The following is an 18,089-nucleotide window of genomic DNA, read 5'->3' as shown; positions in this document are numbered from 1 at the left end:
CATACGGAGGCTCGCAAAACACAATCCTATCAAACGGTGCACAAGATCACAGTTCGCAGTCTTATCGCGCGTAGTACGGCTTGAGGCGCACGACGTGGACGACTTCCGGTCGTGGAGCGCGGCGTGATGAAGTTCGTGTTCCGTCGGGCATCACCTCGTAGTTCAGATCCCCGAGTCGACGAAGTACTTTGTAGGGTCCGAAGTAGCGCTTTAGGAGTTTCTCACTGAGACCACGGCGGCGGATCGGTGTCCACACCCACACCCTGTCTCCGGGCTGGAAGTGGGCGTCCCGACGACGAAGGTTGTAGCGGCCAGTGTCGACACGTTGTTGGGCTTGAATACGGTGTCTGGCGAGCTGGCGGACTTCTTCTGCCCGTTGGGCAACCACCTGGGCGTCGTCGCTTCCGTCGAGAGCCGGTTCGTGGGGTAACATCGTGTCCAGCATTGTCGTTACTTTACGACCATGAACCAGTTGGAAGGGTGTCACCCCGGTGGTCTCTTGCACGGCCGTGTTGTAGGCAAATGTGATGTACGGCAACACCTCGTCCCATGTATTGTGCTCCACGTCGACGTACATGGAGATCATGTCGGCGATGGTCTTGTTGAGTCTCTCCGTCAGCCCGTTGGTCTGCGGGTGGTACGCCGTTGTGCGCCGATGGCTGGTGTGGCTGAGACGAAGAATTTCTTGCGTCAGCTGGGCCATGAACGACGATCCACGGTCAGAGATCAAAACTTCGGGAGCGCCGTGCCGGAGGACGATGGATTCGATAAAGAACTTGGCGACTTCCACAGCAGTCCCTACAGGAAGGGCTTTCGTTTCGGCATACCGTGTGAGATAATCTGTGGCGACAATAATCCATCTGTTTCCTTGCGTCGATGGTGGAAAAGGACCAAGTAGATCCATTCCGATCTGCTGGAACGGTACGGTCGGGGGAGCGATCGGATGCAGGAGACCTGCCGGCTTCGTCGGCGGTTTCTTGCGTCGCTGGCACTCGTGGCAGGACCGTGTGTAGAAGTGAACGGTCTTCGGCAGCTTGGGCCAGTAATACCTTTCACGAATTCGAGCCAGCGTACGGCTGTAACCAAGGTGTCCGGACGTCGGGTCGTCGTGACAGGCTTGGAAGATCTCCGCTCTAAGGTCGGTGGGGATTACCAGCAGCCATGGTGTGCTGTTGTCTCCGAAGTTCTCCTTGTAAAGTACACCTTGTCGGAGGACGAAAGTCGGCAGGGCTCTCGAGAAGACACGGGGGACAGTACCCCCTCGTCCTTCGAGGTGCTCGATTAGCGCGCGCAACTCAGGATCGTCTCTTTGACGTCGTGACATGTCATCGGTGTTCACTGCACCTAGGAAGCACTCGTCGTCTTCGTCGTTGCTGCTGCCGGAAGGTGTTTCGATGGGGGCTCTGGACAGGCAGTCGGCGTCGCTGTACTTGCGGCCTGACTTGTAGACCACAGTCATGTTGAACTCTTGTAGTCGTAGACTCCATCGAGCGAGGCGTCCTGACGGGTCCTTGAGGTTCGCAAGCCAGCAGAGCGAGTGGTGGTCCGTGACTACACGGAACGGGCTCCCGTACAAATACGGACGAAACTTCGTGATTGCCCAGACGACAGCAAGGCATTCTTTCTCAGTCGTGGAGTAATTTTTCTCCGCCTTGGACAGTGTCCGACTTGCGTAGGCGATAACTCGCTCGGTGCCGTCTTGCACTTGAACCAGTACCGCGCCAAGTCCAGCGTTACTTGCGTCCGTGTGAATTTCGGTGTCCGCATCTTGATCGAAATGTCCTAGAACAGGAGGAGTCTGCAGTCGTCGCTTCAGCTCGTCGAATGCCTGCTGCAGCTTCTCGGCCCATTCGAACTTCTCGGCGTCCTTTGTGAGGTTTGTGAGTGGTGCGGAAATCCTTGCAAACTCCCGGATGAAGCGCCGATAGTAGGCACATAGTCCAAGAAACCTTCGCACGGCCTTCTTGTCTGTCGGTACTGGAAATGCTGCGACGGCGCGAGTCTTCTCTGGGTCGGGGCGAACGCCTTCGTTACTAACCACGTAACCTAGAAACTTCAGTTCGTCATAAGAAAACCGACACTTTGACGGCTTCAGGGTGAGTCCGGCGGTCCGTATGGCTTGGAGAACTGCTCGGAGTCGTCGCAAGTGCTCGTCGAAGTCGCTGGAAAACACTACGACGTCATCGAGGTAGACGAGACAGCTCTGCCACTTCAGTCCTGCCAGTACGGTGTCCATGACACGCTGGAAAGTTGCTGGAGCCGTGCACAGTCCGAAGGGCATCACCTTGAACTCGTACAGCCCATCTGGCGTGACGAAAGCTGTTTTCTCTCGGTCCCGTTCGTCGACTTCGACCTGCCAGTAGCCGCTCTTCAGGTCCATGGATGAAAAGTATCGGGAGTGGCGCAGCCGGTCTAACGTGTCGTCGATGCGGGGGAGTGGATAGACGTCTTTCTTCGTCACTGCGTTCAGCTGCCGGTAGTCCACGCAGAACCTAAGCGTTCCGTCCTTCTTCTTAACCAGTACAACTGGAGAGGCCCACGGACTGCTTGAAGGTTGGATTATGTCGTCGTTCAGCATCTCTTGAACTTGCTCCTGGATCACCTCCCTTTCTTTAATGGAGACTCTGTACGGCGATCGATGCACAGGGCGCGCGTCGTCCTTGGTAAACATGCGGTGTTTCGCGATGGCGGTTTGGCGCACCTTCGACGACGTCGCAAAGCAGTCACGGTATTCGGCGAGGAGGTTGAGCAGCAGACGTCGTTTAGGGTCCGCAAGCTTAGGGTCAATGTCGAGCTGTGCTGGCGACGTACTGTCTTGCAGGGGCGGCGAGGATTCGTCAGTAATCGCGGTGATTTCGGCGGGGTTTCGGAGTTCCTCGACGTGGCCCACGGCTGCACCTTTCGTGAGGTGTTGCGTTTCGTTTCGGAAGTTCGTCACGAGGGCTACAGTCCGCCCATCCTGAAGTTCAGCTACTCCCCTTGCGACGCCTATTCCTCTTCCCAGGAGCAATTGGAGGCTTCCCTCGAGAAGAACTTCGCCACAGGAAGCTTCATCGATCCCGACAAGTACGAAAACGCTCGACCGCGGTGGTAGGTTTACGTGGTTTGCGAGGACTCGGACCGTGGGTGACGACGCTTGGGGCTCCTCCGCTGGTGGAGCAGGTTTTCGTAGCGTCAGCCGGTTTGTTCCGAGGTCGATGACGGCGCCATACTCGCAGAGAAAGTCCATTCCCAGGATAACGTCCCTCGAACAGTCTTGCAAAACGACGAACTTGACAGGGCACGTTTCACCGTGGATCTCGACGCGAGCAGTGCATCTCCCGACTGGCGTGATGAGATGTCCTCCGGCGGTTCGTATTTGGGGCCATCCCACGGCGTCATGACTTTTCGAAGGCGGCGGGAGAGCCTCCCACTCAAGACTGAGTAGTCTGCTCCGGTGTCCACGAGTGCAGATGCGTCGTGGCCGTCGATGACGACGTTTAGGTTATTGGACACCACTGCAGCGGCGTCGTTTTGGTCTCTGGTAGCGTTCGAGTGGGGGCCCCCCGACGTTCGTGGAGGATCTTGGCGTCGGTCGTCTTCGGCAACTCCACCTCCAGGGGTTGCCGCGCCTAGTTTCCCCGGCGAGGAGCGAGGGGGGACAGGCTTTCACGTCGTGGTCGGTGTATCGGCGAAGCTGGACGTCGCGGTGACGGCGACCGGAACTCTCGGCGTGACGCAGGCTCGGGGGACTGGGGTCGTCGCAGGTACTCGTCGATCTCCCGAGGGCGTTCACCATACCGGGGGCGCGGGTCGCTTGGGTGGAATCCGCGCAGCCCGAGTCGTCGGTATGGGCATCGGCGGTACACATGGTCAGCTTCCCCGCAGTGGTAACACAGCGGGCGTCGGTCGGCCGTCCTCCAGACGTCTGTCTTCCTCGGCGCAGGTCGCTCTGGGGGAACGTGCGCCTGATCTTCCTGCCGTCGGGGGTACTGCGGCGTTGGGGCGTCTCTTCGGGGTGGCGCCGTGGCTTGGCGGGAAGCTTGCGGCGGTCGTCGGGCCATGGCGGCGTAGCTCAACGTCGGTTCCTCCGGTGCCACCCTGGTGACGGGAACCTCTGGTTGGAGCGCGCGATGCACTTCTTCTCGGACAGCCTCGGCGATGGAAATGGTTGGCGGACGGCTGGTGGTTGGCAGCAACCTTCGCAGTTCTTCCCGGACAACCTCCCGGATAATTTCGCGGATGTCCGTACCAGGCACGTTTTCACCGCTAAGCAGCGCGGTTGCAGTGACGCTTGGCTGCCGCTGGTAGTGGGAAGCGCGCGCTTGGAGGGCGCGCTCGATGTTTGTCGCCTCGCTGACGAAGGCGTCGACGGTTGCCGGCGGGTTGCGGACGAGGCCTCCGAAGATGTCGTCCTTCACGCCCCGCATCAAAATGCGCAGCTTCTTTCCCTCAGTGGCCTGAGGATCGGCGCGGGAGCTCAGGCGGAGCACGTCTTCCACAAAGCTCGTGACGCTTTCATTGGGGCCCTGGGTCCTGGTTCGCAGTAGGTCCTCGGCTCTCTCTCGGCGGTGGTGGTTGACGAACGTAGCCTTCAGGTCGGTCTTGAAGATGTCCCACGACGTCAAAGAGGACTCATGGTTCTCGTACCAGTGCTTGGCGGTTTCCTCAAGCGAGAAGTAAACGTTGTGCAGGCGTTGCTCGTCGGTCCAGCCATTGTGGCGGGCAACGCGTTCATACTGGTCAATCCAGTCTTCGACGTCTTCGTAGAGCTCACCGTGGAAGGGGGCAGCCGTCCGCGGTGCGACGGGCATGTAGACGACCGGAGAAGCGGCGGGGGCTTGCGACTGGTTGGCCATCGTCGTCTTCTCCGGCTTGGGCTTGTCCAGGAGCAAACCGTACTCAGGATCCTCTCCCTTGGTGCGGCGGCTGGTCCGAATTTCAGGTTCTGCGGTGAGTGGTCTTCTCACCGAGCCGGGAATCGGACTTGCACTGCGGTCCCTTGGAGGAGAACGCTGCACAGGCATGCGGTACCCCGCACCTCCACCAAAATGTCACGGGTGGTGACCAAACGAAAACAGGAAATAAACAAGAAGAAATAAACGTTTAATGTGGCGAACTTGTGCCAAAAATAAAAGAGTACAAAAGATAATAATAGAGCGTCGCGGGCGTCGAAGACGGCGTGGCAGCAGAGTCGAACGCTGGGGCGAGACTGACTGCAGATCAGCACGCGGAGTCCCTTATGTACGCGCGTTGGGTTCTGGAACAATCGGCCTAGATTGTTCGGCGACTGGAACATTCAGAACTCGATCTGACGAGAATGTTCTCGAACTCCCGAGAACGCAATGAAAGAACAAATAAAAGAGCATTCCACTGAGTGGAATCGAACCCAGACTTTCTGCACGACAGTCAAGCACGGTAACCACTCGGCCACGCGCGCGGTGGCTCGCTGACGAGCGTGGCAATATACAGCAATTTGTGAACTCTGAAGTCGGCGTAGTATATCACATCCCCTTGTCGTGTGGAAACGTGTATATCGGGCAGTCAGGCAGATGCATTAATGATAGATTAAGGGAGTATTATCTGGCTATGAGATCTTCTCCCTTCGGCTACTTGGCGGTACACTGTGCCAGGTGCGGGTGTGCGCCACTCTTTATTCACATTGGCAGTGTGACGCGGCACACTAAACAAAGAACGAGGGTGATTACGGAGGCTTTTGTCACGTCACAGTGCGAGGAGGGCATGTGTGTCAGTTCGCCGTCCATGGGCTTGTTTGGCAGCGACATTGCTTGCATGTGTCGTTGCGAAGCAAGATTTTAATCGCAATGATATTATTGGCGGTCTTTTGTGTTTTGGTGGTTGAGAGGTTTTGATGATTTTTCCTAATAAAAATTAAGTTGTTAGTCAGCGCTTGTCGTGTACATTCCTCTCACTTGTCCTTCGTCTAATATTTGCGCTTTTTTTTTTTTTGGTTTTCATGCATCACCAACTGCCTATGTTACAACTCTTATGCATAGTTTCTGAAGGTTAACAAGCAACCCCACAGCGGTGCGATTTTTGAACCTCGCGTCCCGAACGTGTCAGATGAGCCGGAAGTGAACCACAGGGTAATGAGCTATGTGACTTGTTACTTTCATCACAATTGCTACCCTGCTCGTCTTACAACCCAGAGAAACTAGTACTCGTGTTAGGCGACTGAACGCCGCCGGGAATGTCGTAACTGCCCTCATTTGGTATGAGGTACGCGAGAAATTGGTTTCGTTCTAATTCCAATCCCGAGTGCATTCTAAGAACATAAGACCTCGGTCGATTGGCAGGTCGTAGGACTGTGGCTGCTTCTTTGCTGTCTTTCACCCACACTTGGTCACCTGACTGCAGTGGAGGTAGCCCCCTAGCCGCTTGACGGCGATCGAAATTCTGTTTTTGTTTTGCTTTTGCAGCACGCTCTTCTTGGCTAACAAGGTTCTTGTTCACAATCTTAGGCTCCAGTTTGGTGGGCTGCAGCGGAATCGTAGTCCGCAGCTGTCGGCCCATAAGCAATTTGGCCGGACTTTTCCTAGGGGTCCCCGGCTGTCCCCGTATCCTAACAAAGCGAGGTAGACGTCACTAGACTTTTTTTATGAGGCTCGTTATGGCTTGAACCATCCTCTCTACTTCCCCGTTAACGTGCGGGTACCTCGGGCTCGACGTGACTTGCTGGAATCGGTACTCTCGCGCAAAACACCGGAATTCTGAGGACACAAATTGCGTTCCATGTTCCGATAAAACTACTTCGGGTATTCCATGCCGTGCAAAAACACTTTTCAAGTGGGTGATTACAATGCAACTGGTAATTCTTCTCAGATATACTTTTAGACAAACGCAAGACGACGTCCGCAAACTCGAACAAATTATGGCACGCAAGCAAACAAAAACAGACACTAAGATATTTAATGACACAAAGACCATGTTGAATTTAATACCACGTTTAGTAAATTAAAAAAAAAAAAAAAACTTACGTCACTTATGTTGGGCAGTTTATAACTTTTTTTTATTTCTATAGAATTAATTTTCCTTGCACTTTTCTCACTTACATAAAGTGCATCACCGATATAAGTTCATTGTGATTCTTTATTTGGTTTGTAATAATGCTATGTATGACCTTGTTTGCAAGATTAATTGTGTGCTGCCTGTAAGTGTTGCATTGGGGACAGAGACCTTTGTCAGGCTTTACGACTTTAGTCTTTGTCTCTCTTTCGGTTGGAACCAGAGACAAAAAAAGCTCCATTCAATTCAATCCAAATAGATTAATCCCATGAACTCAAGCATTTTCTTTAGAAACGTCGGCTGTGGGAAGTCTGGTATGGCTGTAACCTTTCTGTCCAATGGCTTGATAACTTGCGGGGTTACGAGATGACCCAGGATTTGAATGGTTGTCACGCGAAGTACGCCTTTTGGGGGTTTATGATCAACCCGTATTGGTTTAGTCGAGTGAAAAGAGCGCGAAGGTACTCCTTGTGCTCGACCTGTGTCGACCAAGAGATCGTCGAGGTAAGCAAAGAGAAAGTCTAAACCTCGATTGACTTCACTGATGGTACATTGAAATAAAAGGGCGACATTTCGAAAACCGAATGGCCTCCTCACGTACTCAAAGAGGTCTTTAGACTGACGGCAATGTCCACCCTAATCTGGTGGTGTGTCTTGACTAAGTTGATTTTAGAGAATATCTGGCATCCCGCCAGATTCGTGGTGAAGTCATGTTCGTGAGGAAGGGGTATCAGTTCGATTGTGTGTTGGTGATCAGGGCACGACAATCGCCGCACGGTCTACAATCGCCGGGGTCTTTCTTGTGAGCCATATGAAGTGAAGACAGCCAGTCCCTCGAAGTTGGTCGAACAATGCCAAGTTCGAGCATGTGCTCGAACTCGCGACGAGCAATAGCTAGGCGTCCTCCGGGCAGCCGACGTAGACGAGCAAAGACAAGCGGGGCCGAGGTAATAATGTGATGAGTGAGGGTGATTCCCTAGTGTGTGGCCTTATAATGCTCGAAAAATTCGCAAGATGTCTTTCATAAGCAGATGAAGGCGAAAGCGCCCGTAGTTCAGTCGCCGTGGTTATGGCGAGCACGCCGTTCACAGAGGGGCGTTGTCTGTGAGTCGGTGAGGCCCAGTGAATGGATGTGGACGGCGATTTACTACAAACTGAGTAACTCAGCTCCCACAACAGCCTGTTTGATGCTGGCGACAATCTACAACCACCGGAAAGTGCGACCCAGTTTCAGGTTGATCGTAAAGGACCGCTCACCATAGGTTACAATGGTCGCATTTTTCATCGCCTGGAGTTAAAAGGTTGCATCGTTGGTCCAAAAGAGAGCCAGGTAGAACGCTGATCTCAGCTCCTGTGTCGAGAAGCAAGCGATGGCCGGCTACCTTGTCGACGACGTAGAACAGGCGGCTCTCCTGTCGACCGGTGACACTTGCTCTCTTCAGTGCCCGGTATTCTCATTTCCCGCCCCAGAGCAGGGTTGGCTCCACTTACGGGCATTGCTGCCGAAGGTACGGTAGTACCAACATTCACGCGAGGGGGAGTCGACCTGACCAAACTGGGAGGCGGAAGGCTCAGCGTGACGTGAAGGGGAACGCGAGTGCTGCGGTTGGCGGCGTCGTGGCGAAGGTCCAAGGGCAGAAATCTAACGCCTCAATGTGTCAGTATAGTCTAAGAGCCGAGCGAGTCTTGAGTCATCCGTTGTACCTCATAACTGACCGGTGACTGCGCCGATGCTATGCTACCACGAATAATCAGCGCCTCGGTTAGCCAGTTCTGCAATCTTGTTTGGCGTCATGTCTTTTACGGCTGAAGCACCAATACCACGTTCTGGGAAAAACGCTTGAGAAACCACTCGCGCAGGAGGTGGTTGTTCGGGTCCTGCTCTTGATCGGCCAGCAGCTGACGCATTTTGAGGAGCAATTGGGAGGGACGTCTATTGCCAAGGTACTCCGATGTGAGATACTGCTGCAGTCTGCTGCTCTAGGACTCGGACTTGCGTTCGAGGATGGCTGCCTTCAGATGATCGAACGGGTTGACCAGGTGTAACGTAGTGAGGGGGTCGGCCAGTTTCTCGGCTACGTCGGCAGGCATGGAGGAGACGGCGTGAAGGTATTCCGTCTCCTGACTGGTGATATGTCGGACACGGAACTGGGCCTCGACTTGCATCAGCTATACCTGAGGGCTTTTGGTCAAAAATTATGGAAGCCGGATGTTTTGGACCGTCGCCGCGACGTGGTGTCGCTGTGAGGAACGTTGGATTGGCCGGTATTAGTCATTATTCATTCAAGATGGTAGGAACGAGTTCGATACCTGGTCACCAATGTAGGAGCTGGAGACAAATACTACCAGCTCAGACGAGCGGCAGGATTCGAACTGATTTGTATTTTCTCGCGCCCATGAACTATTGCTCCTTTCTTGTCGTTAGTTAGCGGACTGCACTGGCCATGAGAACCACTACAAAGGTTTGACGTGTGCATGAAAACATTGTGTACAATAAAGTAGGTGGGAAGTTCGAGCAGACGTTATTCGTCCTAGTCCGTCTTTATTCGCAATCTCAGATAAATTATGAACGTCTTACATCGCTTTTTCTGCGTTTTACTTTATATTTCTTATATTTAAAAAAAAGCTTTAATATTCCTCCTCTCTTGCGACCCTCGCCCGCAGTCTACAGATGATCCTAAAGCGAGCTCATCGACGCCAAAATTGAGTAGAGCCAGGGTCTGTGTAGTACTCAGTCAATCCATTGCATACTAGGATATCGCACAAGACCACGAAATGCGCTTAGTTTTAATTTGCAATACTACATTTCGAATAAATTTGTTTTATCACTTGCTTTTCAGGGACGAGGCTGGGTACCCAAATGATCTGAAAACGACCAGCTTCATCTCTAGTTCTGCTTGCCGGTGTATGCTTCTTGGGTAAACTAATCCTTCTTATATTTTTTTTATTGCACTTTCGCACGACTAAAGAACGCTATAAGTTGCATGTTTTTTGTATGCTGGACATTGATGCAATTGTTGGTGGCTGTTTAACCATTATACCAGCTTGGTGGCATATTGTGACAAACAAGAGTAGCAGCCGAATGTAAAACTGAAAATGTATGTCTAATGAGGCGAAATTGGTCCAACAAACTTACCTAGAAATGTACCAGTATCTTGTGTCGGCCACGGAAGGGCAAGTATACCAAAGCAGTGAGCTGCCGCTGCTTTTATACACGTTGTTGCTCTTGTACCAGTAGCTGCTCTTATACCATTGGCTCAACCAGAAATTTCTATAGGGGGTGTTTTACTTTTCTGGTAGGGCTAAAATGAAAAAGAAAGAGTAGAAAATGCTTAAAACTCAATTTGGTCTTTTTGTTATACCCACAACTTTCAACTTTGTTGTTTCCCTCCAGTGGACAGGGGGAGGAAGAAAACAAGCAGGCTACTGTTGTTTGACTAAGTTTCTCCTCCGCACCTGCAACAAAGAAATAAAAAAATCCCGTACAGGAGACTGTATGCCTTTGACTGCTATCAAAACGCTTTACGATGTGACTGACACAACAAACTCCGAACATCGAAATATTATATCTAGTTTATATCATGAAGCGACGTAAAAGGTGCTGGTCCAACTTCAGGAAAATCACATTAGGAAAGGAACAGTGCCGGGCCCGAGCCAGGGCAGAACAGCTTGGTTTCAAGGCGCCTTTTTATTGCCGCGAGGGTAATAAGGGGGTCGTGACACCTGTTGAGACGGAAGGGAAATGTCAAGGAATGAGCTCACTGAAGAATTTATTTAGTCGGAGCTTTCAACGGTTATCAAAAAATGAAAGGAGTTTACAAATCCCTGTAACGCGAAATTAGAGCGCAGCTCTTGAGGAGAAGAAGAGTGTATGGAGGGGAGGATTCGCCACTCCTCCTCCTCCGTATCCTTTCCTCCTCCGCACCCTCTCCTCCTCCATACTCTCTCCTCCTCCCTTCATATACCTTCTCCTCTCCCCTCAAAAAAATTTAAAAAAGGAACAGTCTTTTGGAAGGATGTATGGCAAAAGGAGTGACATCGGGAATGATAAAGATTATAAACCGGCTTACCCTTCCTTTCATAGCCGTATTTTGGCTGTGCGAATCCGGGCTCTTCGGGAAACCCGTAGGGTATCAACTTCCATGTTCTGCCGGTGTGCGCGAGAAGGAGAAATAACAAATATTTATCGTACGGGCGGAAGAGTGTTCAGCTACGCCCATGCGCGGTACGTTTAAGAATGTTTTAACCCAGACCACTAGATTACAGTCAAGAATGGGCCAAAACTACCAAAAATAATTCAAGTTAAAAAAAAAAATTCGTGCCGACCGGAGTTTAAAACTCGTTTTTCCGCATGGCAGCCGCATGCGTTGCCAACTCCGCCACGTGCGCAGTATTATTATTATTATTTATATAAACCAGGTTCACCGTTTTAGCCGCAATCGATGTTGCTTATTCTTTGTGTATCTCAATCGTGATGTACATACCTTTTTTTTCTTTTCAGCGGTATGCTTATGCCTCCCATTGCTGCCTATATTGTCACGGCCTGCGGGTACAGAAAAGGGTCCATGTTCATGCTGGGTACACTGTCATTGTTTGTAAGTTTCTTTCATATCAATGCAATTACCGTGTTGTTAGGTAAAAATATCCCGATGAATGAACGTAGTTCGTATCGTAACAGATTATCATATCCATTCAGGTGTTGTTTTAGAACTGGTTAAAGTTTGGTGAGCTTGGCCTCGCGTTACAGCAGTTGTTTTATGGATGATTATTTTTGCATGCCTCAGTTCTTTTTGTCTTCCCCGAACACTGAGGCGACAAAAGAATGAAACTCTAGATGACGCTTTTGTCCTGCCTCGTCCATCAATTAACATAAAACAATTACTGCGATATTGACATCGATGCCGGTCACATCTGACTCACTGTATCTGCCGGGATCAAACAACGTTCAAACTCCATTCGTGACGGTGTTTTTTGTTTACCCGGTACAGTACTGAGTTGACAGGGGAGGTGAGCGGTTTAGGAAATGTGGGGACCTTCATCAACATTCCCTTCGTAATCTTGATTTCTTTCTCTTCATCATTATCCTCATCCCCATCTTCCTAATTATCACATATTCTAACCTCCTCGAGCACTTGTCTCTTCTTGGATGCGGTCGCTCAATAAATTCGTCCCTGGATCTCTCTATCTCACCCTCAAAATATCTACAGGTCATGACACATTTTAATTAGATATATGTATCGTCAAAGACCTCGGTTAAGTGTACTATACAAAAATAAAGTATGCATTGATTATACAACCAAAAAGTAAAATAAACCCATTTCAATAGTAAGATCCATCTAGTGACAGCCCCGAAAGCCTCAATATTGCCTCACGGATGTTGGTGATAAGTAAACACGACCAGCTAAATTAAGCGCACTTGATCAACTTCCCAAATTAAAGATGACATACAAGGGCCTAAATGTTAGAATCCGCTCTCCTTTTTGTGCTTCATGCTTTTGAAGATGTTCGCTTTTGTGGACAAGCTTTATAATGCCACCATTAAAGAGGTACTGAATTGAAACTAAGAATACACCCCTCACGTCCAGAAATAAGTTAAATATGATCAACTCCATCTGCTAAGGAAAATCGCACGGTTGTATTTTATACGGACGGCTAAATATTTCGTTCTACATGTTTGATTCTGGCGAGCGCTTCAAAATCAGCCATCGAAGAGTGCAGAGCGCTTCGGGATATCCGTCGTCCCCGTGACTTGCCCGCGATGTCATCGGCCTTCCTATCGCCAAGCGCTTCGTAGCTGTGAGCGTTGAAACTTGGTGGCGTGACACTTTGCTACCTCACTTCGTCAGAGTGCTTCAGGGCTGTAACATATCATTGGGAAATTACGGAGCTGGCGGAGCCGTGCGCGCTATGACAACACGTAGTGCGTCGTCTGCTGCGCCACTTTGCCGACATGGTCACATCGGCAACTTCTATTTCGGGCGCGAGGTCGCTGCTCTTTAAACGAGACAACATCGTCACCAGGCGACTAAAGTACGTATGTTATCTTGCACTAAGCGACATGCTGGTAGATTTTGTACCTCACGTTATCTAGGGCTGGGGCTGGATCATGTGTGGCATTGGAAAGACAAGGCAATCGCTGCTTCGCTGATTTACCACCGACTGATCAAAACGACCCGACTCGGTGAGCGCGCCAGCTTCACGGATAAATAAATATTTCTTTGACGGCGCCATACGAATCGGCATCCTTCGTTTATTAAAGCGAGCAGGGAAGCAGGCCGACTCCGGCGACGCAGCACGGAGGTGGCATAACCCGAATATTTCACACAGCGTATCGCATCAATAGTGGTATGACTGCAGCATTGTCATGACACCGCGAAGAACTGCGTACACCGCGAAGATTCTACGACATTCCTTGTCGCATGGGCACGCATTAAACGAACGAAAGGAGATATCAGCGTAGAGGAAGCGTGTGCTAGTCTTGACGGGACGCGATTTTCTAAGCGAAGGCACAGATCAGAGAGTACACGACCTGTAGAATTCTCACGTCGTCACGCAAAAGAACTACCACGTAAAAACGCTTTCACCACCACGATTTTGCAACACCACTTGTATAAATGGCGAGCACTAAACGAATAAAGAGAAGCGATCGGCACCGCTTTCGTCGGTTTTGTCTAACGAGGCTTACGCGATCGTCCAGGCGGGGGGGGGGGGGGGGGCACTTAGCACCTCGATAACCAATAAGTTGAACGGCGAGACGGTTGCTGAATTCTCACATCGTTCCAAAGAGACTACCATGCCCGAAAGCGGATACCGGCACAGCTCTGCGACGTAAACCCGGGTCACTAGGAGAGGTCGGTACCTTCCGGCGAGAGCGACGTCAAAAGCAGCGTGCGCCACTCAGCCCCTGATGTCAGTGACATCAAAGAATGAATAAAATCGATTGGCTGGCGGAGTGAATTCAAGGTGGTTAACTGCGCCTTGACGTTCTTCACCAAACCTTTGGTATTACGTTCTGGCCTAGGTAATCTGTACTACTGAGCGTACCTCCCATATAGTGGCGCTGCCGTCGGAGACCGATGCCTCCACGACATTCCATTCAAGCTTCATAACCAACAACCAACTGGATTCTGGTTATCGTATAATACAGTTTAAAATATATATCCTCGCGCTTTCGGACAAAATAATAAAGGTTCTGAGGTTGTACTGCAACTTACGCCATGTTTACGCGAAGAAATGAGCTCGAGAATTTGTTTCTTGTACCCTCTTAAAGCGTCGGGTTCGGCTCTGCGGAAGGTAGCTAGACTGACTTTTGTAAAAGAGAGTCTATCCTAAGCAACTCAAATAGCGACGGAGATATCTCATTTTTACGATATTTTTTTCTTTCTTGCAGACGTTAATTACTGTGGGCTCCTGGCTCACCGCTGCACTTTGTGCGTCAAACGCAAGATTCGAGCGAGACTCCGAGCGTCAAGCACTGTGGCGAGGCAGTTCGGAGAATGCCGGCGGTCCGCAAAATCCTCAGTTACCTACCACACTCTCGCGGACCGATTCAAGCGTCAATCACGCTCCAGCATAATTTATTGATTTTACATGCACATGAAAGCTTTTGTATCGGCATACGAATAATTATGGCGAGTCACTGGCAGTCTAAGAAACGCCGGGCGTATCTTATTATATTCATGCATCTTGGTGCGTTGACTGAGGAGTTTTAAATGGATGTTCGCGACTCGCCACGTTCCGCATTTCTTCAGTTGTCAGTGAGTCGAATTATTCCAAATATGGACAAATAGAACACTATAAAAAAGGTGTTTCTGTGAATTAGAGACAAATTCTCAATGCGGAGGACAAATCGTCTGCTTATGGCGCAGGATTTCCGGTGACGTCAGAAAGGCGCCGAGCTCTGATTGGCTTTGATTGAAACGTTAGTGGGCATCTAGGTTCAGGCCTCTAGCACCTCTGTGCTCGATGCCTTAAGAACTACGCATTATTTTTTTTAATTAGCCAATGGGAGCTCGCCGTTTTGACATCATCGCAACCCCTGTGCGAGAAGCAGACGAACTTTCGCTCTGCATATCGTCTTTAACTCGCGTATCGTGCTACAAGCAAACCCCATTTTTTATCCATAGAATGACCTTAAAATAATCTACGGAAATGAAGACAAAAGCACGGCACTCTGGTGGAATTCATGTTTGAAGTTGCGTGGACTAGTTATTTTCTGTCCTTTTTGGTTTTAATAAAGTGACTGAAAGATTTTATTAAATGCATGGGTTCATATAATTTGAGATTCCCAACGAAACAACAAGGTAGGAATGCTATTTTATGGCCACAATATTCCTGACCTCACTGCAGTTTGATTCCCTATACCTCAATGTTAATTGCTTCTTTTTTTTTATTTGTGGAGATATTAAGTCTAGTCTTTGGTGGATTTTCTGTGTGAGAGACAATATGTATCTTAGTAGGTTTTGCTGTTGCAATATTGAAAATAACAGATCTATATCGATTGCAACAATCTCATTTTCTCTTCGCAACGTTCTGATCTCTTCATTTTTTATAGGCATTTATGACATATTAATGTACTTTAACTCATGAATTGCACTTTCGCTATGCCCCGACGATTTTTCCGTGCAAGGCACAAGAGACCGAGGGAAACCTTTAAAGACACAGCTAGCAATGTAAGCAAATGGGCGGTTACCAAAAGCTATCTTTGGCACTGCAGCATACTAAATCATAGAACACACATTTCCGATACAGTTTTCATTTTTCCTGGGGGGAGAGAGAGAGAGGGGGAAAGGAAAGATAATGAATTTGAGGCTTTCGATTATGAGCCCTGATGTAGAACGAGCCGTCAAATCGGCGTCTTAGCCCAGCGATCTCATAGTTTCGTACAAGCTGCGATTTATTGATAAATTCTATAGCTGGTGTAATTCCATCGTGTTTTTCTGTTAGAGTAAAAATGAAAGCCGCTTGGTTTGGTGCTTGCATCGAGAGATAGTGCAACATATCGCAATCGAAAAAAAAAAAAAGTTTCCATGGACGGTGGCGGTAGATAAGACTGAAGACATCTGTGGTGTAATCTAACTTCCCCCACCACGAAAGATTGGCATCTAGTCCCTAACACTATGGACATATTTAGGTGAAGGTAGAGCGTTCGGTGATGCGTAGTTTAGCGAAGAGAAAAAAAAACGCGTCTTTCCCCCGAATACCCGGTACCTCAATTTTAGTGTTAATCTGATCTGAATGCATACATATGCACGCGTGCATAAGTTAATATCTTTCTATCTTTACTTTTCTGCGTCACCACGTATATACGTTTTGGTTTCCGGCAAAGCAACGTTTACTATGATTTATATTTAAATTGGCCTGACAGTAAATTACTCTCGTCTAAATGTTAACCCGTCACCGCGTTTTGAGGAATATGTTCCAGTAAACAAAATTATATTTAACTGTTAGCTCATAGCCCCGTTCACCCTTCATTCAAGAGGTCAGGCATTTTTATCTAGCTTATGAGCTGCCTCGAATGTTATAACTCAACCAGCTGTTGATTGTCGTGGTCTCTCCCGATTTACAGTTCAACGAACTCGCTTTGCTGGATCGTCTATGATACACTTTTTTAAACGTCATGTGGCTTCTACAGTTGTTCTCGGCAATGCCGTCAATGTACTCATAATATCCAATCATGTTACGCTTGTTGCTGTTAAAAGCCATTACTGCGTGAATATAGCCAGTTTTCTGATACTGAAAAAACCTTTAAGGAGACTCAGACTTGCACGTACGCTCTTAAAAGCCCCTGCCTGTAAATGTCCCCACAATACACTCTAAATACACGATAACGGTGTTCGGTGTCAGACTGCAATGGTCCTGCATTTTCAGTGGTAAGACGGTTTTCCCTTTTTTGCCACAGAGGCCGGGCGGCTATTCTAACATGGCACGAATCGCCCTCCTCGTTGATAGACCGGATTAAACCAAGGACAACGATTGGCGTTCTAAGTGCACAGTGACGTAGTATACTCAAAATAAATTTCAAGAGCGTAGTATTCACTATCATACAAAAATATAGTTTGACCACTGACGGCTTGAGAAAGGCACAGCGTGGCGACCTCCGGCGGCATTCGCCGATATAAACGCCGCAGAGCGTATCATGACCCAAGAGTTACGGACATTTTGAGCAACATCCGGTGTTTCTTAACCCATGAGCAACATTACTAGTACAACTCAGCTAGGGAACTTACCCTCGAAACCCGGACCGCTGGCGTCCACGGAGACCAAACTAGGCACGATTACAGATCCGCCCTTTAGTGGCAAGTCAAAACATGAAAGTTGCTTCATACTACTGCGGGATGGCGCTACTGCGGGATGGCGCACCCGGCCCTTGGGAGACTCGATTAGACCGGTTCGTCCGGCCGTGAAGTTCGCGGAGTGGCCACTGCAGGAGGAACGGGCGGTGTTGCGGTCGCGTCTAGTTCGATTCTCGAGTGCGTATCGGAGCCACTTTTTTCAAAGCAAGTTTCTCAACTGAGTTATTCTAGTAACGTTGGCTGTGAGTGACTAGAGACAGTACAACTGCTATCAGCAGTTCAGATTTGCTTTCTCTCTTACATCGCTGATTTTTTTTATAATTTATTTTGTTTGACCTCATTCATTCGATTTCATACACTTACTTTTCTTGTGCACAGTGAATTCTCCCATGTTAACCAATATCGCCAAACTTAGAGAGTGTCTGCTTGTAAGTGAATCCGAAATGAAGAAATAAATGTTTGTGGTCTAGGGACATCGCGAATCGGCCTAGTTTAGACTTCTACTGAAATTACACTATTACACACATGGACGAAATTGACAAAAGGCCTCCATGGTGCATGGTTTGAATGCGTGGCAAACGCGAATTGAAAAAGTAAAAAGAGTAAGATCATTTGTAAAAATTAATTCCGACTTAGTGCTCGACATTTGCACATACGTATAGGCGATGGGTGAGCAGCGAAGTAGTGCTGACGATGCGATTCGTATGTGTTAGTCGTGCCTGTACACTAATCGCTTTAAGCGTTGGTTGTAAGCGTGCTTCTCGAATTAGGTACCAGGTAGCCATTAGC

General features: G+C 49.3%; 1 protein-coding gene across 1 annotated transcript in view; it reads left to right on the top strand.

Annotated features, from left to right (window-relative positions):
- Positions 1–15,265, top strand: part of LOC8025859 — a 39,075-nt gene extending 23,810 nt beyond the window's left edge. The window contains exons 11-13 of the mRNA XM_002399520.5: positions 9,846–9,923; positions 11,507–11,600; positions 14,396–15,265. Coding sequence (XP_002399562.5) covers positions 9,846–9,923; positions 11,507–11,600; positions 14,396–14,581 — 358 coding nt within the window. The 3' untranslated portion in view covers positions 14,582–15,265. The remainder of the gene's footprint in view (positions 1–9,845; positions 9,924–11,506; positions 11,601–14,395) is intronic.
- Positions 15,266–18,089: the final 2,824 nt, after the last annotated feature.

Source organism: Ixodes scapularis, unplaced genomic scaffold (genome assembly GCF_016920785.2).
Source record: "Ixodes scapularis isolate PalLabHiFi unplaced genomic scaffold, ASM1692078v2 PGA_scaffold2__306_contigs__length_199485367, whole genome shotgun sequence".
In the NCBI taxonomy this organism is placed as follows: domain Eukaryota; kingdom Metazoa; phylum Arthropoda; class Arachnida; order Ixodida; family Ixodidae; genus Ixodes; species Ixodes scapularis.
This window is presented reverse-complemented; position numbering and strand designations above follow the sequence as displayed.